At 37.9% G+C, this 16,919-nt stretch overlaps 1 protein-coding gene across 2 annotated transcripts in view; it reads right to left on the bottom strand.

Annotated features, from left to right (window-relative positions):
* Window positions 1–12,213, bottom strand: part of pacrg (PARK2 co-regulated) — a 141,084-nt gene extending 128,871 nt beyond the window's left edge. For both annotated transcript variants that reach the window (XM_058398473.1, XM_058398472.1), the window contains exon 1: window positions 12,021–12,213. In XM_058398473.1, the coding sequence (XP_058254456.1) occupies window positions 12,021–12,104 (84 nt within the window). In that variant the 5' untranslated portion in view covers window positions 12,105–12,213. The remainder of the gene's footprint in view (window positions 1–12,020) is intronic.
* Between the last annotated feature and the right edge of the window lie 4,706 nt (window positions 12,214–16,919).

Genomic DNA, 16,919 nt, shown 5'->3' with positions numbered 1-16,919 from the left:
TTCCACAAGGTTTAGCAGTGTGTTTATGGGAATTTTTGATCATTCCTCTAGAAGCCCATTTGCGAGGTCAGACACTGATGTTTGACGAGAAGGCCTGGCTCTCAGTCTCCGCTCTAATTCATTCCCAAAGGTGTTCTATCAGGTTGAGGCCAGTCAAGTTCCTCCACACCAAACTCGCTCATCCATGTCTTTATGGACCTTGCTTTGTACACTGGTGTGCAGTCATATTGGAACAGGAAGGAGTCATCCCCAAACTGTTCCCACAAAGTTAGGAGCATGAGATTGTCCAAAATGTCTTGGTATGCTGAAGCATTAAGAGTTCCTTTCACTGGAACTAAGGGGCCGAGCCCAACCCCTGAATTCAATGATTTGGAGTGGTGTCCCCAAACTTACGGCAATATAGCGTATGCAAGGTATGCAGGCAGGTGGATGATACTGTTCTTCTGCACACAAAGTCGTGTATCATGTGCATAACCAAGCCAGGCTTCATGTTACGCCATGATTAGTTTTCTGTAAGAGCACAGCACTTTGCATTAGACTGGAAGGAAAACACCAGCAATATTCCACATATATATTACTGTATAAATATAATGCAATGCTCACATTAGGGTTTATTTGGTGTAGCATGGCCTAGTTAGTTTGGAAAAACTCCTGGTCTTGGACTTATATGGCTTGGTCAGGATATGGCTTCTACTACTACTACTACTACTACTACTACTACTACACACACACACACACACTTTCTGTCCCTGAATCATCTCTCAGTAAACCAGATGTTCGGTCAGCTCAGGGCACAACAGTCAACAGTGTAGAGCAGCACTTTTAATTTAACAATACTGTTGCAATCAAATCTCTTCAGAAGGGTGTAGGGTGTAAATCTAGTTGCTTCCTCAACCACACACACACACACACACACACACACACACACAGACATCAGGAAGGAAATTACAGGCAAAAAGGTCAAATGTGTGAGCTCATGCAGGGATAATGCTTTAAATCAGGGAGTTGCTCTGGATTAGAAACAGGGTGAGCCAATGCTAAATCAAATACTTCCATTCACTTTCTGACACCTCATTCTCCTCTACTACCCTTAAATGTGTGTGTGTGTGTGTGTGTTACGGCAGGGAGTAAGTAAATGCAGACAGGAGAGCTGAGCATGCAGAGAACAGACAAACCCTCTGATTTATAAACACTAAGCCAGCCAGTGACACACACACACACGTGATCGTGTGTGTGTCATCAGTTTCTCACAGAGGTTGTCCTGATTTTCACCCTCCTCCTTACCCACTCGAAGCTGCCATCTTCTTTGCTGCACTGCTGCGCAAACACAATGACAAAACAGGTGGCACTGTTCTCCTGTCTCTCGCTCTCTCTTTTACACACACACACACACACACATACACACACACATACACACACACACGAACAGCCTTACTGCAACATCGCTCTGTTGTACGAATGATTCACACAGAGAGCAAAGCAGCAGGAGACACTAAGGGAGGAGAGGAACGAGAGAAGAGGAGTGGAAGGTCTGGATCTTGCCCTGCTGCTCAATCTCTGTTTCTTGGTTTTGTTTTTATTTTCTGCCACTTTGAGTACTGCAGATTGCTCCTCCTAGGCATTTTCCTCCAAACTCTCCAGAGCGTACCAAACACAGCGCCTAGCCTGATCTCTAACACAATGTTCCATCTATTCTTCATACCCTGTCTTCCCTGGGACGTTGTCCCTCTGACTTCGCTGGGATTTTTCGCCTTGTGTCATTCGAAATGCAGCATGCAAACAAAAATTGGCCACTAGGACAAACAGAGAAGGAGAGATATCTAGAAAAATCTAGAGAGGGCCACAACATCCTGAAAGACCCAAGGCAAAAGAGAGAGAGAGAGAGAGAGAGAGAGAGATCAGTACAGTTGTTAAATTAAGCAGAAGTGGACCTGCATGTTGTGAGCTAACACACACACACACACACACATATATACTGTAGTGTGGGTCATGCAGAAAAACCTCCACAGCCTGCCCACACGTTGTTTGAATATGAACTGAGATTAATTAGAATAATTAACTAGGCTAATTAGCGCACAGGGCGCTGCGGGTTTCTGCATGTACAGCAGATCGTGTGTGCAAATGGCAACCCGCAGAACTGCGACTGATTTGACCTCAGTGTGATTTTTCCTCAGTCGGAGGAAGAAGGCAGGAGGGATAGAAGACGACTCCGGCAGCTTGACACTCGTACGGCACTAAGGGGGAAAAGTACGGCTTGCGTAATCATTTTTATAATCCAACATCTTAAGTGTCATCAGAATGTATTTTCCGACACTATGGTTAATGTTTTTCTACATGATAGTCATCCCAGTGTGATATAAGCCTTGCTTCCTCTCTGCAAAAAAGAAAAAGTGATGTAGCGGCGCTTTAGCTGCTTTGGAACAGCTTCCAAATCTTCAAATTTCACGCTAATACTGCTGTGAAACTCGTCATTTGTCATCTTGTATAATGCTGACTAGCCGAATGCTTCTCATCTGTTGTCTGTTTTTTTTTTTTCGAGTTAGTTAGTTGAAGTTAGCAAAGCCTAAGGAAGTCGGAAGTTAACAAGCCCTTATGGTCGTGACGATCACGGAATTGAATGCATTAAAAAAGTCATTGTTACTTGACAATACAAAAGTCGGGTAACAACGAGTGCTGATTTATTATCTAAAGAAGATTTTTTCTAAACAATCTCTAGCTTTGTCTAAACATTACCTCTGCTTGTGACCTTATGCCAAAAGGTCAGGTCATCTTTATGGCAGCTACGTTTTTTATTGATTATTGGGGACATCTAGTGACAATAGTCACCTCTGTGTGTATTGACGTGAGGAAACATCACGTGTATATGTGTGAGGGTTATTGATCTGTTTTCTGCCATTTCTGCCGTGCTGTTGTGTTGCACACGTTTACCTCGCCTTGACCTGCCAAGCTATAAAATCCTTTATGTAAAGTACGGAAGGTTCATGTCAAGTCGCCGGCGGCCATACTGACACACGACCACACTGGAGGAAAAATTCCCTGCATCATTGCATTCACCTACTATTGCTGCTGAAAACCTTTAGCTGAGAAGTTCAAATTCACGAATAAAATGGATTCTTCAAACCGTGAGGCGTGTGCCTTCTTTCTTTGCTCGTTTCTCAGTAAAGCCACATTGATATTTTCCCCCGTTCGGCTCAACTGATTGGGAGTAGTTTTATCTTTTAGAATGGCCTCGCTCTTGCATATTGATCCTTGTTGTGTCCGCCTCTCTCTAACCGCTATCGACAAATCCATCCAATCATACTTTCCTAAGCTGGCTGTCTGTAAAGAGCAACAATCCAATCCAGATCTGTGCTCAGACACTGTATAGAGGAGTTATCTGGAGCAGCGCCGTCTGTCCTACCAATCACTGTGATCAATCTGAGTGGCTGAAAAAGAGTCACAGAACCATTCATTCAGAGCTTTGGTCCTTGTATAGTGTATCCTTGTGGGTAATTAACAGGTATAGATTGAGAGCTGTGCATTATCAGGAGTCATCTTTGTAATTCTAGATCACTGGGGGGGATTTTCAATTCGAGGCCTAAATATCCCGACCTAAAATCCTTGATTAGGGAGCGAGGAAAAGAGGAATCAGAAACAAACATTTATGTAATAAGACATTTTTGCTCACTGAATTATTATTCTAAAGAGAGTTTGGAAATCTTATTGTTGTATAACAGATCTGCTTAGACACAACACTGAAATTATCCTTATTTAAAACAACAGTTATTTGACCACAAATGCACTTGAGTAATATAGTGGAATTGAATTGTGTGTACGTTGTGATAGCTGACCGCCACGGACCAGAGACATGCCTAAATGACCACATGCACCTCGCCAAACTGCAACTGCTTTTTTCGCTGTTTCGGGCAACCAGGAAGCAAGTGACTACGAGTGGTGAGCGCAGTGATGAAGCACGACTGGCAGTGGATAATCAGCACAGCCGCTTTCTGTCTCCGTTTCACTCCATGAGGATAAAAGGAGGTCGGCATGTGAGAGTGGTTGCTGGCATCGTACTGACAGATCACACCATGCCTAAAAGCACCCGACAGCGCTACAATCTTGACCACCATACTATGCATTGCCTTCTGGAACTGCCACCAGCAACACTCCATTCTCTCGTACACCTAAAATTACCCCCTGCTAGGCTTTTCAACTGCCCGGCTGCCTCCGTGTGTCTGCGTTCTACCTGTCAGAAAGTCCACGTAAGGCAACCACCTACTGTCACGTCAACAGGAAACACTTTTCATACACTATATAGTACATATATTAAATATTTCTAACTCTAAATGTATTCTGGAAATGGAGACTCCTTCTATAATAGTTGAACAGCTCACCTTACAGAAAACCTCCCCAGTTATACAACACAACTTTCCCTCCATTCATTACTCGTCTAAGTTAATGTGAAACGTTCATACAGTACAACAGCTGTTACTATGGAAACAATAACTAGCGCGTTAATATAAGCCTGTGAGTTGAATGACAGTTCACACAAATGTCAGAACTGCTTTTAGAGGTAATGAATCAACACCTTCTGAATCAGATCAGATTCAAGAATTCAGTGCTTCAAGCAGGTTTATCGGGTAAAGTGCTGCTCCATGACTGAGAGAATGCGAAGGTGAAGCATAGAAGAACTCCATGGACCTGAAAAGGTATTTAGACAGAGCATGCGTTTGTAATGCACAGAGCTGAAGCTTTTTCTGAAGCGCTACAGGAATATGTAAGGGCATTGGAGTCTGGAATAAATGATGAAACTTTTGAAAAAAAGATTTATTATAACCATTGGTTATAATCTGACCGAAGAATCTATCAATTATTAAATATTATCCGCATATCATTACCACTAAACAGGTAGTTTAACTGTTTACTAGCTATGAACTCTAGAAGATGGCTATAACTTGCCACCTTGTCAGTGGCTGAATGATGCTAAGTTTCTCACACATCTCATAGAATCTTAGAGAACCTGGAGCCATATACATCTCCTGATGCTTTCTCTCTCTCTTTGTTATTTGTGGGCATGTTCAGTACATAATATTGTATGATTACAACATAAAGTTGAAATAAGATAGCTAGCTAAAAGTGTCCGTTACAGGCAACTCTCACATTCAGCATAACATCTTGATGCACATCTTTAGTGAGCTATGAAGGTTTGTTAAAGCAATATAAATGTTAGACATTCTTCTTAAATAAATGTCACAAATAGACAAGAAAGCTTTTCTTTGGCATTCCGTGGCTTTCATATGAATTAGCTGTATGAGAACCTGGGAATACTAACCCTGTCCATCACCCTGATCATAACTATTTCTTCAAATAAATTGTCATGTGCAAATCCGTACAAGTCTGTATTCATGTCAGCAAGCTGGGAAAAATGTCAGACTATATCTTAGGGAGACGTTAAACGGTCCATTTTTGCCAAATTTCTTGTCATTCACAGATCCACCAGGTTTTTTCCCCCTCTGTTAAAGGGTCGGAGATACAAGTAGCTGTCATGCTTTTGCAGTGAACCAAGACCATATGAGTGACCTTGAGTACTGGGTTCTTTGCTGAGGTTTGAGGAATAGCTTTTTTCACACATAGTACAAACTCTATTATAACAAATTGCTGTAATGACTACAACATATAGTCGAGGACCTTATGCATTGTCCTGAGCAGAAACGATAATGTGGGTTGGAGACCAGTGGTATATAATGCCAGAATATTTGCATTAGAGGAAAATAATCCATAGCAATGGATTCTAAAAGAGCGTGTCACAAAGTGTTATATTACTCTTTTACCACAGGCTTATCTCAAGGACCTAGTTCTGGCACACACATTATGATTTCATGATCTCTGAATCTGTGTTGCTCTTAGAGGTGTACACCTGCGTATGACTGAGTCACAGCACCACCAGCCTACTGTTTCGCTGTGAAACACTCACAAATTAGGTCATCAATGATCTACACTGGCTACTATAGTTTCGCTGTACCATTGGCCAGATTTTCAGCCTGTAAGAAAGTCCATTAGGAGGCTAATAAGTGAAAAGTTCACAGCTTTCACCTCATTTTTTTTCTAGCCATTTAGTCGGGGCCAGAGCGAGCTCTAATGGAACTACGGTGCCTCTAGTGTTCCTGCTATCGCTTAGTTATTGTAAAAGCCCTTCACTTTGTTTTATTGCTGCTCTGTGCTGTGATTCTCCTCCTGCTCTATAAATTAGGCTCTAGTTTATCTCTGGAGCGAAACTCGCCCCTGTCGTTTCCCCTAAACAGCTGGTGCAGCAAGTGTAGGGCTTATGGCCTTGTATGCAAATTAGCAGCAAATTTAAGGGCCATATCCAGACTTGATGATTTTTTTTTTTTTTTGAAGTCCAAAAAGTTACTTGAATATCCATGCAGAGAAAGTTTTGTGTACTCACAAATCACATAATTCCATTGATATTATGCGAATTTTCTGCATGCAATGTAGTTCATGTGTCTGTATCTTCAATCACTCATATTTCTTGATCCTCCTTGACCTTTCGTGAGCCTTCAAAACTTTCAAACATAAGACTTTCTGGTCATACTTCATGAGTCTTGGAATTCATGGTACTACATGGCTATAGTTTGTTTCTAACCAAGACAGATGGTCACAGCAGGTGACACGGAGATGATCTACGTCCACTACGTCTATTAGTGTCCCAATGCTTAGTGCTGGTTCCTCTTCTGTTCTCCTTCTATATCCCTCAGTGAGGCCATACCCTTCTACCCTCACTCAGCTGATCCTCTCCTTCCTCAGACACTCATGGACCTCTGCATGTCTAGAAGACATCTAGTTATAGATGGCAGCTCACTAGCTGAAACTAAATAATAAAAAATAAAGAATGTGCTGACGTGTATATCTTGCTGGAGATGCATCCATGTGTTAAGATCTTTTGGTCTCACTTCACAGCATCCAGTTCAGAAGGTTGCATGTATCATTGGGGTAGGTCTGGACAACCATTGATCATTCTTGTGACAGGCTCATGCAGGTATCTCCTTTACAACATCAAGAGGATCTGGCCATTTCTATCCGCAGGGGCCACTCAGGTGCTTGTTTCTGTGTCTTGAGATTGGACTTCTGTAACTTGCCCTTGGCAGGTCTACACTTTTGTGTCATCAGCCTTCTACAACTGATCCAGATTGCAACTGCACGGCTGGTTTCAACCTCCCCAAGTCAATCCATTCCTGTGTTCTCTCCACTGGCTTCCTGTATCCAACTTCGTGAAATGTAATAAACTGATGTTTACCTTCATAGTCGTTCAAAGACCTGTGTGCACCTAGCTATCACACCTTGCTCTGGAGGTGTGACTGGACTGGCCATCCCTCAAGCTACAAAGAAGACAGGCATCAAGACTCTTCTGGTGGATGTCTGAGCCACTGGTGGTCTTCAAATGAAGACTAATCACCTACCACTACACTTCCTAACCACTTTCTTTCATGATGTCCTAAACTCCACCAATAAGGTTTAAACTTGATGGTATTCTTAGTCCCTGGCCTAGTTCATGTAAATGTAAATGTGATGCAAACGCCACCTTTAAACACAAATATGGCGTATTTTTACGAAAACTGTTTAAAAACGACAAATATTCTAATAAACGTCTAATAAGAGTCTATTGCTAATACGGTATACTGCCTGAACAGTCCTGATTGTGTTCACATTAATCGCTGCCTATTTGTTTTAATCGAACACTATGGCTTCCACCCTGATTATTCCGAAGTAGTTGATTAAGCACATCCTATTATTTTGCATTTTTATATTTTCACATTGTCTACTTAATGAAGCCACGAGACACTAAATCAAGGTCATGAAATCGTAATGAGCGTGCAGGATGCAGGCTAATTTATCGCACTTTTAATTCTCTGTTTTGAGTTGCTGAATTAATAACATAATGCAATGTGTTGTTGTTTATACAGTGTGCCCTCCTGGAAGGAAAATGTGGTCATGGTTTGAGAGATAAGATGACCGAATGCTCATCTGCTTCAATTACTGCTCACTTTAAGTTTACAGCTTCACTTATTTTATTCATTAAAAAAAAAAAATTGAAAAATGCTAATTTGTAGATGTTGTCTCCTCTGAAGTCTGCTAAGTAATAAATAAAATAAAAATAAAAACTTTTTCCTTTTTTTAAGCCAGGAGGAAGTCTGCCATCTTTAAGGATGAACGGATTTTTTTTTTTTAATTATTTATTTATTTACTTTTGTATTTACTACTAAATTTCTGTCCCATTTGAGACCCTGTTCTTATGCATGTACAAAAATACACAAAAAAGGTGACGCTTTAAATATTCCTTTACCCTCCCTCTCTCTCTCTCTCTCTCTCTCTCTCTGGTATTGCTGTCAAATCAAAGATTTGATTTGCTTCTTTATTTCCCAACAGATTTGTTATTTGCTGTTATGTTCAAAATTTTGATTTGCTATTGCATTTTAATGTGTGTTTTCAATTTGCCGTTGTGTTTTTATTTACTACTGTGATTTTTTTTTATCTGAAACATATGTCGTGTTTTATTTTTCTAACATTTTAATTGTTGTATTTATTTCTAAAGTATTTTATGTTTTTATAGAGATTTGATGAGATTGTGTTTTTACCTACTATTGCATTTTTATTTTGTTTTTTTGTTTTATTTGCTGTTGTATTTTATTTTTTAGAGAGATTTGATATGTTGTTTTTATTTACTATTGTGTTTTTATTTACTATAGTGTTTTGTTTTTCGACAGAGTTTTCGATTTACTGATGTGTTTTATTTTACTGTTGTGATTTTTTTTTATAGTGATTTGATATGCTGTTGTTTTTATTTACTAGTGTGTTTTTTACATACTGTTGTGTTTTATTTTTCTACAGAGGTTTTGATTTGCTGTTGTGTTTTTATTTACTGTGGTGATTTTATTTAGTCATATTTCATTTTTCTAACATTTTATTTGCTGTTGTATTTTTTTTCTAGAGGTTTGATATGCTGTTGTTTTTATTTACTGTTGTGTTTTTATATTTACAATTGTGTTTTTATTTACTGTTGTGTTTTATTTTTCTACAGAGTTTTTTTGCTGTTGAGTTTTGATTCACTATTGTGCTTTTATTTAATGTCACGTTTTATTTTTTTTATTTTTCCAAAGTTTTATTTGCTGCTGTATTTTATTTTTTTAGAGAGATTTGATATGCTGTTGTTGTTTTTTATTTACTGTTGTGTTTTTTTTTTTTTCTAGAGTTATATTCGCTGTTGTTTTTATTTACTGTTGTGTTTTATTTTTCTACAGAGGTTTTTATTTGCTGTTGTATTTTTATTTACTATTGTGTTATACTTTTTATGCACACACACACACACACGGCTACCAGTAGTATTAACACTATTAACACGTCCTGTTTTGCTAACGCTGTTGATTACACCAAACATTTAACACACTCTAACTAACAATCACAGCATTTAGAGCACTCTGACAGATATGGATCCCAAATGCACAACTAAACACCGTCACCGTCCTAAGAATTGTGTTTGTGTCCAGCAGTTCTACTCTGCAGAACGTAAGCTAATAAAATTTAAATAGCCTCACTAGCATAACACGCCGGCAGGCGCCTGGGTCCCGGTCAGGGCAACCTATTTATCTTCAGTTCAGTCTATTAGATTTTTTTCCTCTCTAAAGAATGATTTCTCTCCATCCTCGGAGTCACTGATACACTCTAATCTCCTCAGTCATTATCTGGTTTATGACTGCACATTAAACTCCCTCCATCTAAACCAGACTCAACTTTCTGGCCTAAAAACCACAGAGCTGTACTGAACAGATCAATGGGGACGGCACGTTAAACTGACAAGCTATCATACCTATTACAGTCCGATTATCTGTCTTCATCAACAGGAAGTGCAGCACACACAAACCATGGTAAAGTGGCTGGTCTACTAGCCCAAATTTTAGAGAGAGAGAGAGTGAGTGAGTGAGAGAGAGAGAGAGAGAGAGAGAGAGGGGGCTCACTTTTATTAACTAACACCAGATTTTCAGTGGGAGGTATATAAAGCTTGCATACACTTTAGGGCTTAACCCTGCTATTGTCCTTGGCGTAGATGGTAATAAGTTGAAATAAAGTTAATTGAAATGTTTACTACAAAACTGGGTGATCATTTTACATTTCATGCTTTAAAAACAGGTAAAACCGACCGGTCAGGAGAACAAAAGTCAACAGGAAGATAATATGAAGGTTAATCCTGATTTATCATTGTTCTAAACCCTTAGGGTTAGTACTGCTTTGTACCCGGGGTTATGAAACCCTGCTCTGAAGCACAGCTTTTGCGATGTTACCCTCTGCATTGTGGTGCAGACTGTTACGACTAGATGCTTAGAAACAGACACGCAATCAGAAACATCATGATCATCATCATGGTATTCTGTGGCATTGTGAGCGAGAAATACTTGACACTGAAACATTAGAGGAAGCTGGATATTAATAAACGCCTGTTCGACTACAAGACAAACTTAAAAAGACCAATAAATATAAGGTATTGATACCTGCTCTAGTGCAGAATGGCACGCTTTTTTTTTTTGTATTTATTCAACCATGCAGAAAATCTGCAAATACAGGGATTAGGAATGTACAGTGTGAAACGTTTATGAAGATTCTGAATATCCAGGATTAATCGTTAAACCCAGGTAAATTATGAGTAATGTGAACCAAGGTTTGTTTGGGTTTTTTAATGTATTTGGCTGTATTGCCTTTGAATTGATGAAATTGAATTGAAAAAACCATCAGGGCTAACAAATACTTTCACTTTGTTATAACTTTGGAGGTAGGCTTCAAATCACTGTCCTGTCAAAAGACCGAGATGTTGACCATTGGAAAGTTTTAACTTTCAGGCTTACGTCTTGAGGTACTTCTTCATTACTCATTCTTATAGCTGTTCTTTATTTAAATATACACCGAACAGCCATAACATTCTGAGCAGTGACAGGTGAAGTGAATAAGACTGATTATCATCCTCATCATTTTGTCCTCAAAGTTGACGTGTTAGAAAGAGGAAAAATGGGCAAACATAAGGATTTGAGCGAGTTTGACGAAGGGAAAAATTGTGATGGCTAGACGACTGGATCAGAGCATCTCCAAAACTGCAGCTCTTGTGGGGTGTTCCCGGTCTGCAGTGGTCAGTATCTATCAAAAGTGGTCCAAGCAAGGAACAGTGGTGAACTGGCGACAGGGTCATGGGCGGTCAAGACTCATTAACGCACGTGGGGAGCGAAGGTTTGGCCCGTGTGATCCGATCCAACAGATGAGCTACTGTTGCTCAAATTGCTGAAGAAGTTAATGCTGGTTCTGATAGAGAGGTGTCAGAATACTATGTACAATGGTTTGGCAGCAAAAAGGGGGACCAACACAATATTATAGGCAGGTGGTCATAATGTTATGCCTGATCAGTGTATATGTGTGTTCTTTTGTGCATATTTTTCACAGGGTTGCCAGATCTTTGTCAGGATGAAAACATCCCATATGAAACCGCTTCCAAGTTACACCAAGACGCCTAATAAACAAAATGGAAGGGGAACTTTTTTCTTTTTTGAGTTTTAGATGTTAACATATTAGGGACATTATCGAAGATCTGGCAACCCTGTCAAATCAGTACACGTTAGATGATTTACAAACTTTTTTAAATAGTTCGTGTCTTTTAACAGTAGTTTAACAGCAAATGGCTTATTATATTATATTATATTATATTATATTATATTATATTATATTATATTATATTATATTACATTATATTATATTATATAACTAAACTGATTATATAACTAAATTGCGGTAGTTAGTCATATTAGACTTTAAAACCACTGTGCGTTTTTTTTTGTTTTGTTTTGTTTTTTGTAGTTTTCTTAGTTTTATCATATTTGTTATGTGGTAATAAAACGATAATATATATATTTCTGAAACGTTTGAATATAAATGTGAAAGAAGTTTGGTTTGATATTAGCGAACTATTCAACAGCTAGCCCGCTAGCACCGGGAATATAACTTACCACCGAGTTCTTCATTGTAGATTTCACGGTGAATCCTTCAGTCTTCAGCTTCGTGTTCTGTTTCATTTTCTCAAAGGTTTTCATTTTTGTAAACGTTAAAAAGCAGAGCAAACCGATATAAAGAAATTTATCCGTTTCTGAGTAATAAGGAACAAGCCTTCTGTTTGGGTTGCCGGGCACGCGCTGCCGTTGCTATGCAACCGTCACGAGGCAGCTACAGAAACCGCACGCGAACCGGAAGCCGATACTAATTCGATTAATTTCCATCCAATCTACATTTTTAATTCGTTTCAACTTTAGATTATTGAACTCCTGGTCCTGATTGTGTCGATTCAATTATGTTATATTAGCTCTGATCAGGGTTTTTTTTTTTTTTTTTTATTCCCAGATTGAACATCTTGGATGATAGGAAGAAGAAAAAAAAAAGTTTAATAAACAATAAATAAATAAATAAATAACAAGTGAAACTATAAAAGCAATGAATAAAGCTGTATTTAGCTTAAAAATGTATTTGCATTCCCTTCGGTTAGATCTTACACTAATATTTACTATTTAATATTCCTAGCACCTGAGATTGACTTCTGTTTTTTGTGCTTCTGTCTTTTGTGCTGTTGTTTTTGTTGTTGCCTTTTTTTTTTAATTCAATTCAATTTTATTTGTATAGCACTTTTTAACAATGGCCATTGTCAAAGCAGCTTTACAGAAGTATAGAAAATTATAACGTTAAAAGTGAAGTTAGTATTTTATCCCTAATAAGAAGCCTGAGGCGATGATGGTGAGGACAAACTCCCTGAGATGATATGAGGAAGAGGAGCCAGGCTCATTTGGGTGACACTGGACAGTAAATAATGTACGTTTAAATAATGTCCTTGTAAGTACAACAGCAACCAAGGGCTCATGAGGAACTATTAGGTCAGTGAAGTTTCTGAGGTCATTTTATAATAATTCCTTCCTGCTGACGGCTGACTGATGCGACGGCAGATCAGTGACCGTGTGATAGTGGATCTGTCCTCAGCAGTCCCCTGGTCCACGCAGATCTATCCAGAGCTGCACCACCAAGCGATGAGACTCCAACCAGGGGTAGAGCGTCTGGACGGATCAGGCAGGTTGGGAAAGAAGGAGTGGTCACACTGGGGGCTCAGGAATGGGGCGTATCGCTCGACAGGGAAAGAGCAAGAGAAAGAGAAAGATATTAGGTATGCTTGTGATGTTTAAAGACAATGTAGATTATGTATAAAGAGCAGGACTAGCTATGACAGCATAACTAAAAGGGAGAGCCAGAAAGTGAGGGACATGAAGGCTTCCCGGGACATAAAGTGTCCAACCACTTCACAGTCCTGAGTGAGGGTGCTAAGGTGACAGCATCCAAACATCCCAGTACACCAAACACGCTATGCCCATGAACCTTCCAGATCTGCTCCTTAGAAAAACTATACACTGAGAGCTTGCATTTTCTGTTTCTGTTGAGTTTTTTTGTTAGTTTGTTGTATTTTAGTTGGCTTGTCTCCAAACTTATTGTTGTGTTGATGTTGTATTTTCGTGCTTCTGTTGTGTTGTTGGTTTTTGTGTTGAACTTTCTTGTTTCTTTTCCATTTTTGTTATGTTGCTGTATTTTCCTGTTTCCGTCGTGTTGCCTACTTTTTTGTGTTTGTGTTGTGCTGTTGGCTGTGTTGTTGCATTTTCGTGCCTCTGTTTAGTTGTTGGTTTTGTTACTACATTTTCACGTTTCTGTTGTGTTGATGGTTTTGTTGCTGTATTTTCTTGTTTCTTTTGTGTTGTTGGTTTTGTTGCATTTTCATTTCTGTGTTGTGTTGTTGGTTTTGTTGCATTTTCATTTCTGTGTTGTGTTGTTGGTTTTGTTGCATTTTCATTTCTGTGTTGTGTTGATGGTTTTGTTGCATTTTCATTTCTGTGTTGTGTTGATGGTTTTGTTGCATTTTCATTTCTGTGTTGTGTTGATGGTTTTGTTGCTGTATTTTCTTGTTTCTTTTGTGTTGTTGGTTTTGTTGCATTTTCATTTCTGTGTTGTGTTGTTGGTTTTGTTGCATTTTCATTTCTGTGTTGTGTTGATGGTTTTGTTGCATTTTCATTTCTGTGTTGTATTGATGGTTTTGTTGCTGTATTTTCTTGTTTCTTTTGTGTTGTTGGTTTTGTTGCATTTTCATTTCTGTGTTGTGTTGTTGGTTTTGTTGCATTTTCATTTCTGTGTTGTGTTGTTGGTTTTGTTGCATTTTCATTTCTGTGTTGTGTTGATGGTTTTGTTGCATTTTCATTTCTGTGTTGTATTGATGGTTTTGTTGCTGTATTTTCTTGTTTCTTTTGTGTTGTTGGTTTTGTTGCATTTTCATTTCTGTGTTGTGTTGTTGGTTTTGTTGCATTTTCATTTCTGTGTTGTGTTGATGGTTTTGTTGCTGTATTTTCTTGTTTCTTTTGTGTTGTTGGTTTTGTTGCATTTTCATTTCTGTGTTGTGTTGATGGTTTTGTTGCTGTATTTTCTTGTTTCTTTTGTGTTGTTGGTTTTGTTGCATTTTTATTTCTGTGTTGTGTTGATGGTTTTGTTGCTGTATTTTCTTGTTTCTTTTGTGTTGTTGGTTTTGTTGCATTTTCATTTCTGTGTTGTGTTGATGGTTTTGTTGCTGTATTTTCTTGTTTCTTTTGTGTTGTTGGTTTTGTTGCATTTTCATTTCTGTGTTGTGTTGTTGGTTTTGTTGCATTTTCATTTCTGTGTTGTGTTGTTGGTTTTGTTGCATTTTCATTTCTGTGTTGTGTTGATGGTTTTGTTGCATTTTCATTTCTGTGTTGTGTTGATGGTTTTGTTGCTGTATTTTCTTGTTTCTTTTGTGTTGTTGGTTTTGTTGCATTTTCATTTCTGTGTTGTGTTGTTGGTTTTGTTGCATTTTCATTTCTGTGTTGTATTGATGGTTTTGTTGCTGTATTTTCTTGTTTCTTTTGTGTTGTTGGTTTTGTTGCATTTTCATTTCTGTGTTGTGTTGATGGTTTTGTTGCATTTTCATTTCTGTGTTGTGTTGATGGTTTTGTTGCTGTATTTTCTTGTTTCTTTTGTGTTGTTGGTTTTGTTGCATTTTCATTTCTGTGTTGTGTTGTTGGTTTTGTTGCATTTTCATTTCTGTGTTGTGTTGATGGTTTTGTTGCATTTTCATTTCTGTGTTGTGTTGATGGTTTTGTTGCATTTTCATTTCTGTGTTGTGTTGATGGTTTTGTTGCATTTTCATTTCTGTGTTGTGTTGATGGTTTTGTTGCATTTTCATTTCTGTGTTGTGTTGATGGTTTTGTTGCATTTTCATTTCTGTGTTGTGTTGATGGTTTTGTTGCATTTTCATTTCTGTGTTGTGTTGTTGGTTTTGTTGCATTTTCATTTCTGTGTTGTGTTGATGGTTTTGTTGCATTTTCATTTCTGTGTTGTGTTGATGGTTTTGTTGCATTTTCATTTCTGTGTTGTGTTGATGGTTTTGTTGCTGTATTTTCTTGTTTCTTTTGTGTTGTTGGTTTTGTTGCATTTTCATTTCTGTGTTGTGTTGTTGGTTTTGTTGCATTTTCATTTCTGTGTTGTGTTGATGGTTTTGTTGCATTTTCATTTCTGTGTTGTGTTGATGGTTTTGTTGCATTTTCATTTCTGTGTTGTGTTGATGGTTTTGTTGCATTTTCATTTCTGTGTTGTGTTGATGGTTTTGTTGCTGTATTTTCTTGTTTCTTTTGTGTTGTTGGTTTTGTTGCATTTTCATTTCTGTGTTGTGTTGTTGGTTTTGTTGCATTTTCATTTCTGTGTTGTGTTGTTGGTTTTGTTGCATTTTCATTTCTGTGTTGTGTTGATGGTTTTGTTGCATTTTCATCTCTGTGTTGTGTTGATGGTTTTGTTGCATTTTCATTTCTGTGTTGTGTTGATGGTTTTGTTGCTGTATTTTCTTGTTTCTTTTGTGTTGTTGGTTTTGTTGCATTTTCATTTCTGTGTTGTGTTGATGGTTTTGTTGCATTTTCATTTCTGTGTTGTGTTGATGGTTTTGTTGCTGTATTTTCTTGTTTCTTTTGTGTTGTTGGTTTTGTTGCATTTTCATTTCTGTGTTGTGTTGTTGGTTTTGTTGCATTTTCATTTCTGTGTTGTATTGATGGTTTTGTTGCTGTATTTTCTTGTTTCTTTTGTGTTGTTGGTTTTGTTGCATTTTCATTTCTGTGTTGTGTTGATGGTTTTGTTGCATTTTCATTTCTGTGTTGTGTTGATGGTTTTGTTGCTGTATTTTCTTGTTTCTTTTGTGTTGTTGGTTTTGTTGCATTTTCATTTCTGTGTTGTGTTGTTGGTTTTGTTGCATTTTCATTTCTGTGTTGTGTTGTTGGTTTTGTTGCATTTTCATTTCTGTGTTGTGTTGATGGTTTTGTTGCTGTATTTTCTTGTTTCTTTTGTGTTGTTGGTTTTGTTGCATTTTCATTTCTGTGTTGTGTTGATGGTTTTGTTGCATTTTCATTTCTGTGTTGTGTTGTTGGTTTTGTTGCATTTTCATTTCTGTGTTGTGTTGTTGGTTTTGTTGCATTTTCATTTCTGTGTTGTGTTGATGGTTTTGTTGCTGTATTTTCTTGTTTCTTTTGTGTTGTTGGTTTTGTTGCATTTTTATTTCTGTGTTGTGTTGATGGTTTTGTTGCTGTATTTTCTTGTTTCTTTTGTGTTGTTGGTTTTGTTGCATTTTCATTTCTGTGTTGTGTTGTTGGTTTTGTTGCATTTTCATTTCTGTGTTGTGTTGTTGGTTTTGTTGCATTTTCATTTCTGTGTTGTGTTGATGGTTTTGTTGCATTTTCATCTCTGTGTTGTGTTGATGGTTTTGTTGCATTTTCATTTCTGTGTTGTGTTGATGGTTTTGTTGCTGTATTTTCTTGTTTCTTTGTGTGTTG

The sequence above is a fragment of the Hemibagrus wyckioides genome, linkage group LG09 (genome assembly GCF_019097595.1).
Source record: "Hemibagrus wyckioides isolate EC202008001 linkage group LG09, SWU_Hwy_1.0, whole genome shotgun sequence".
Taxonomy (NCBI): domain Eukaryota; kingdom Metazoa; phylum Chordata; class Actinopteri; order Siluriformes; family Bagridae; genus Hemibagrus; species Hemibagrus wyckioides.
This window is presented reverse-complemented; position numbering and strand designations above follow the sequence as displayed.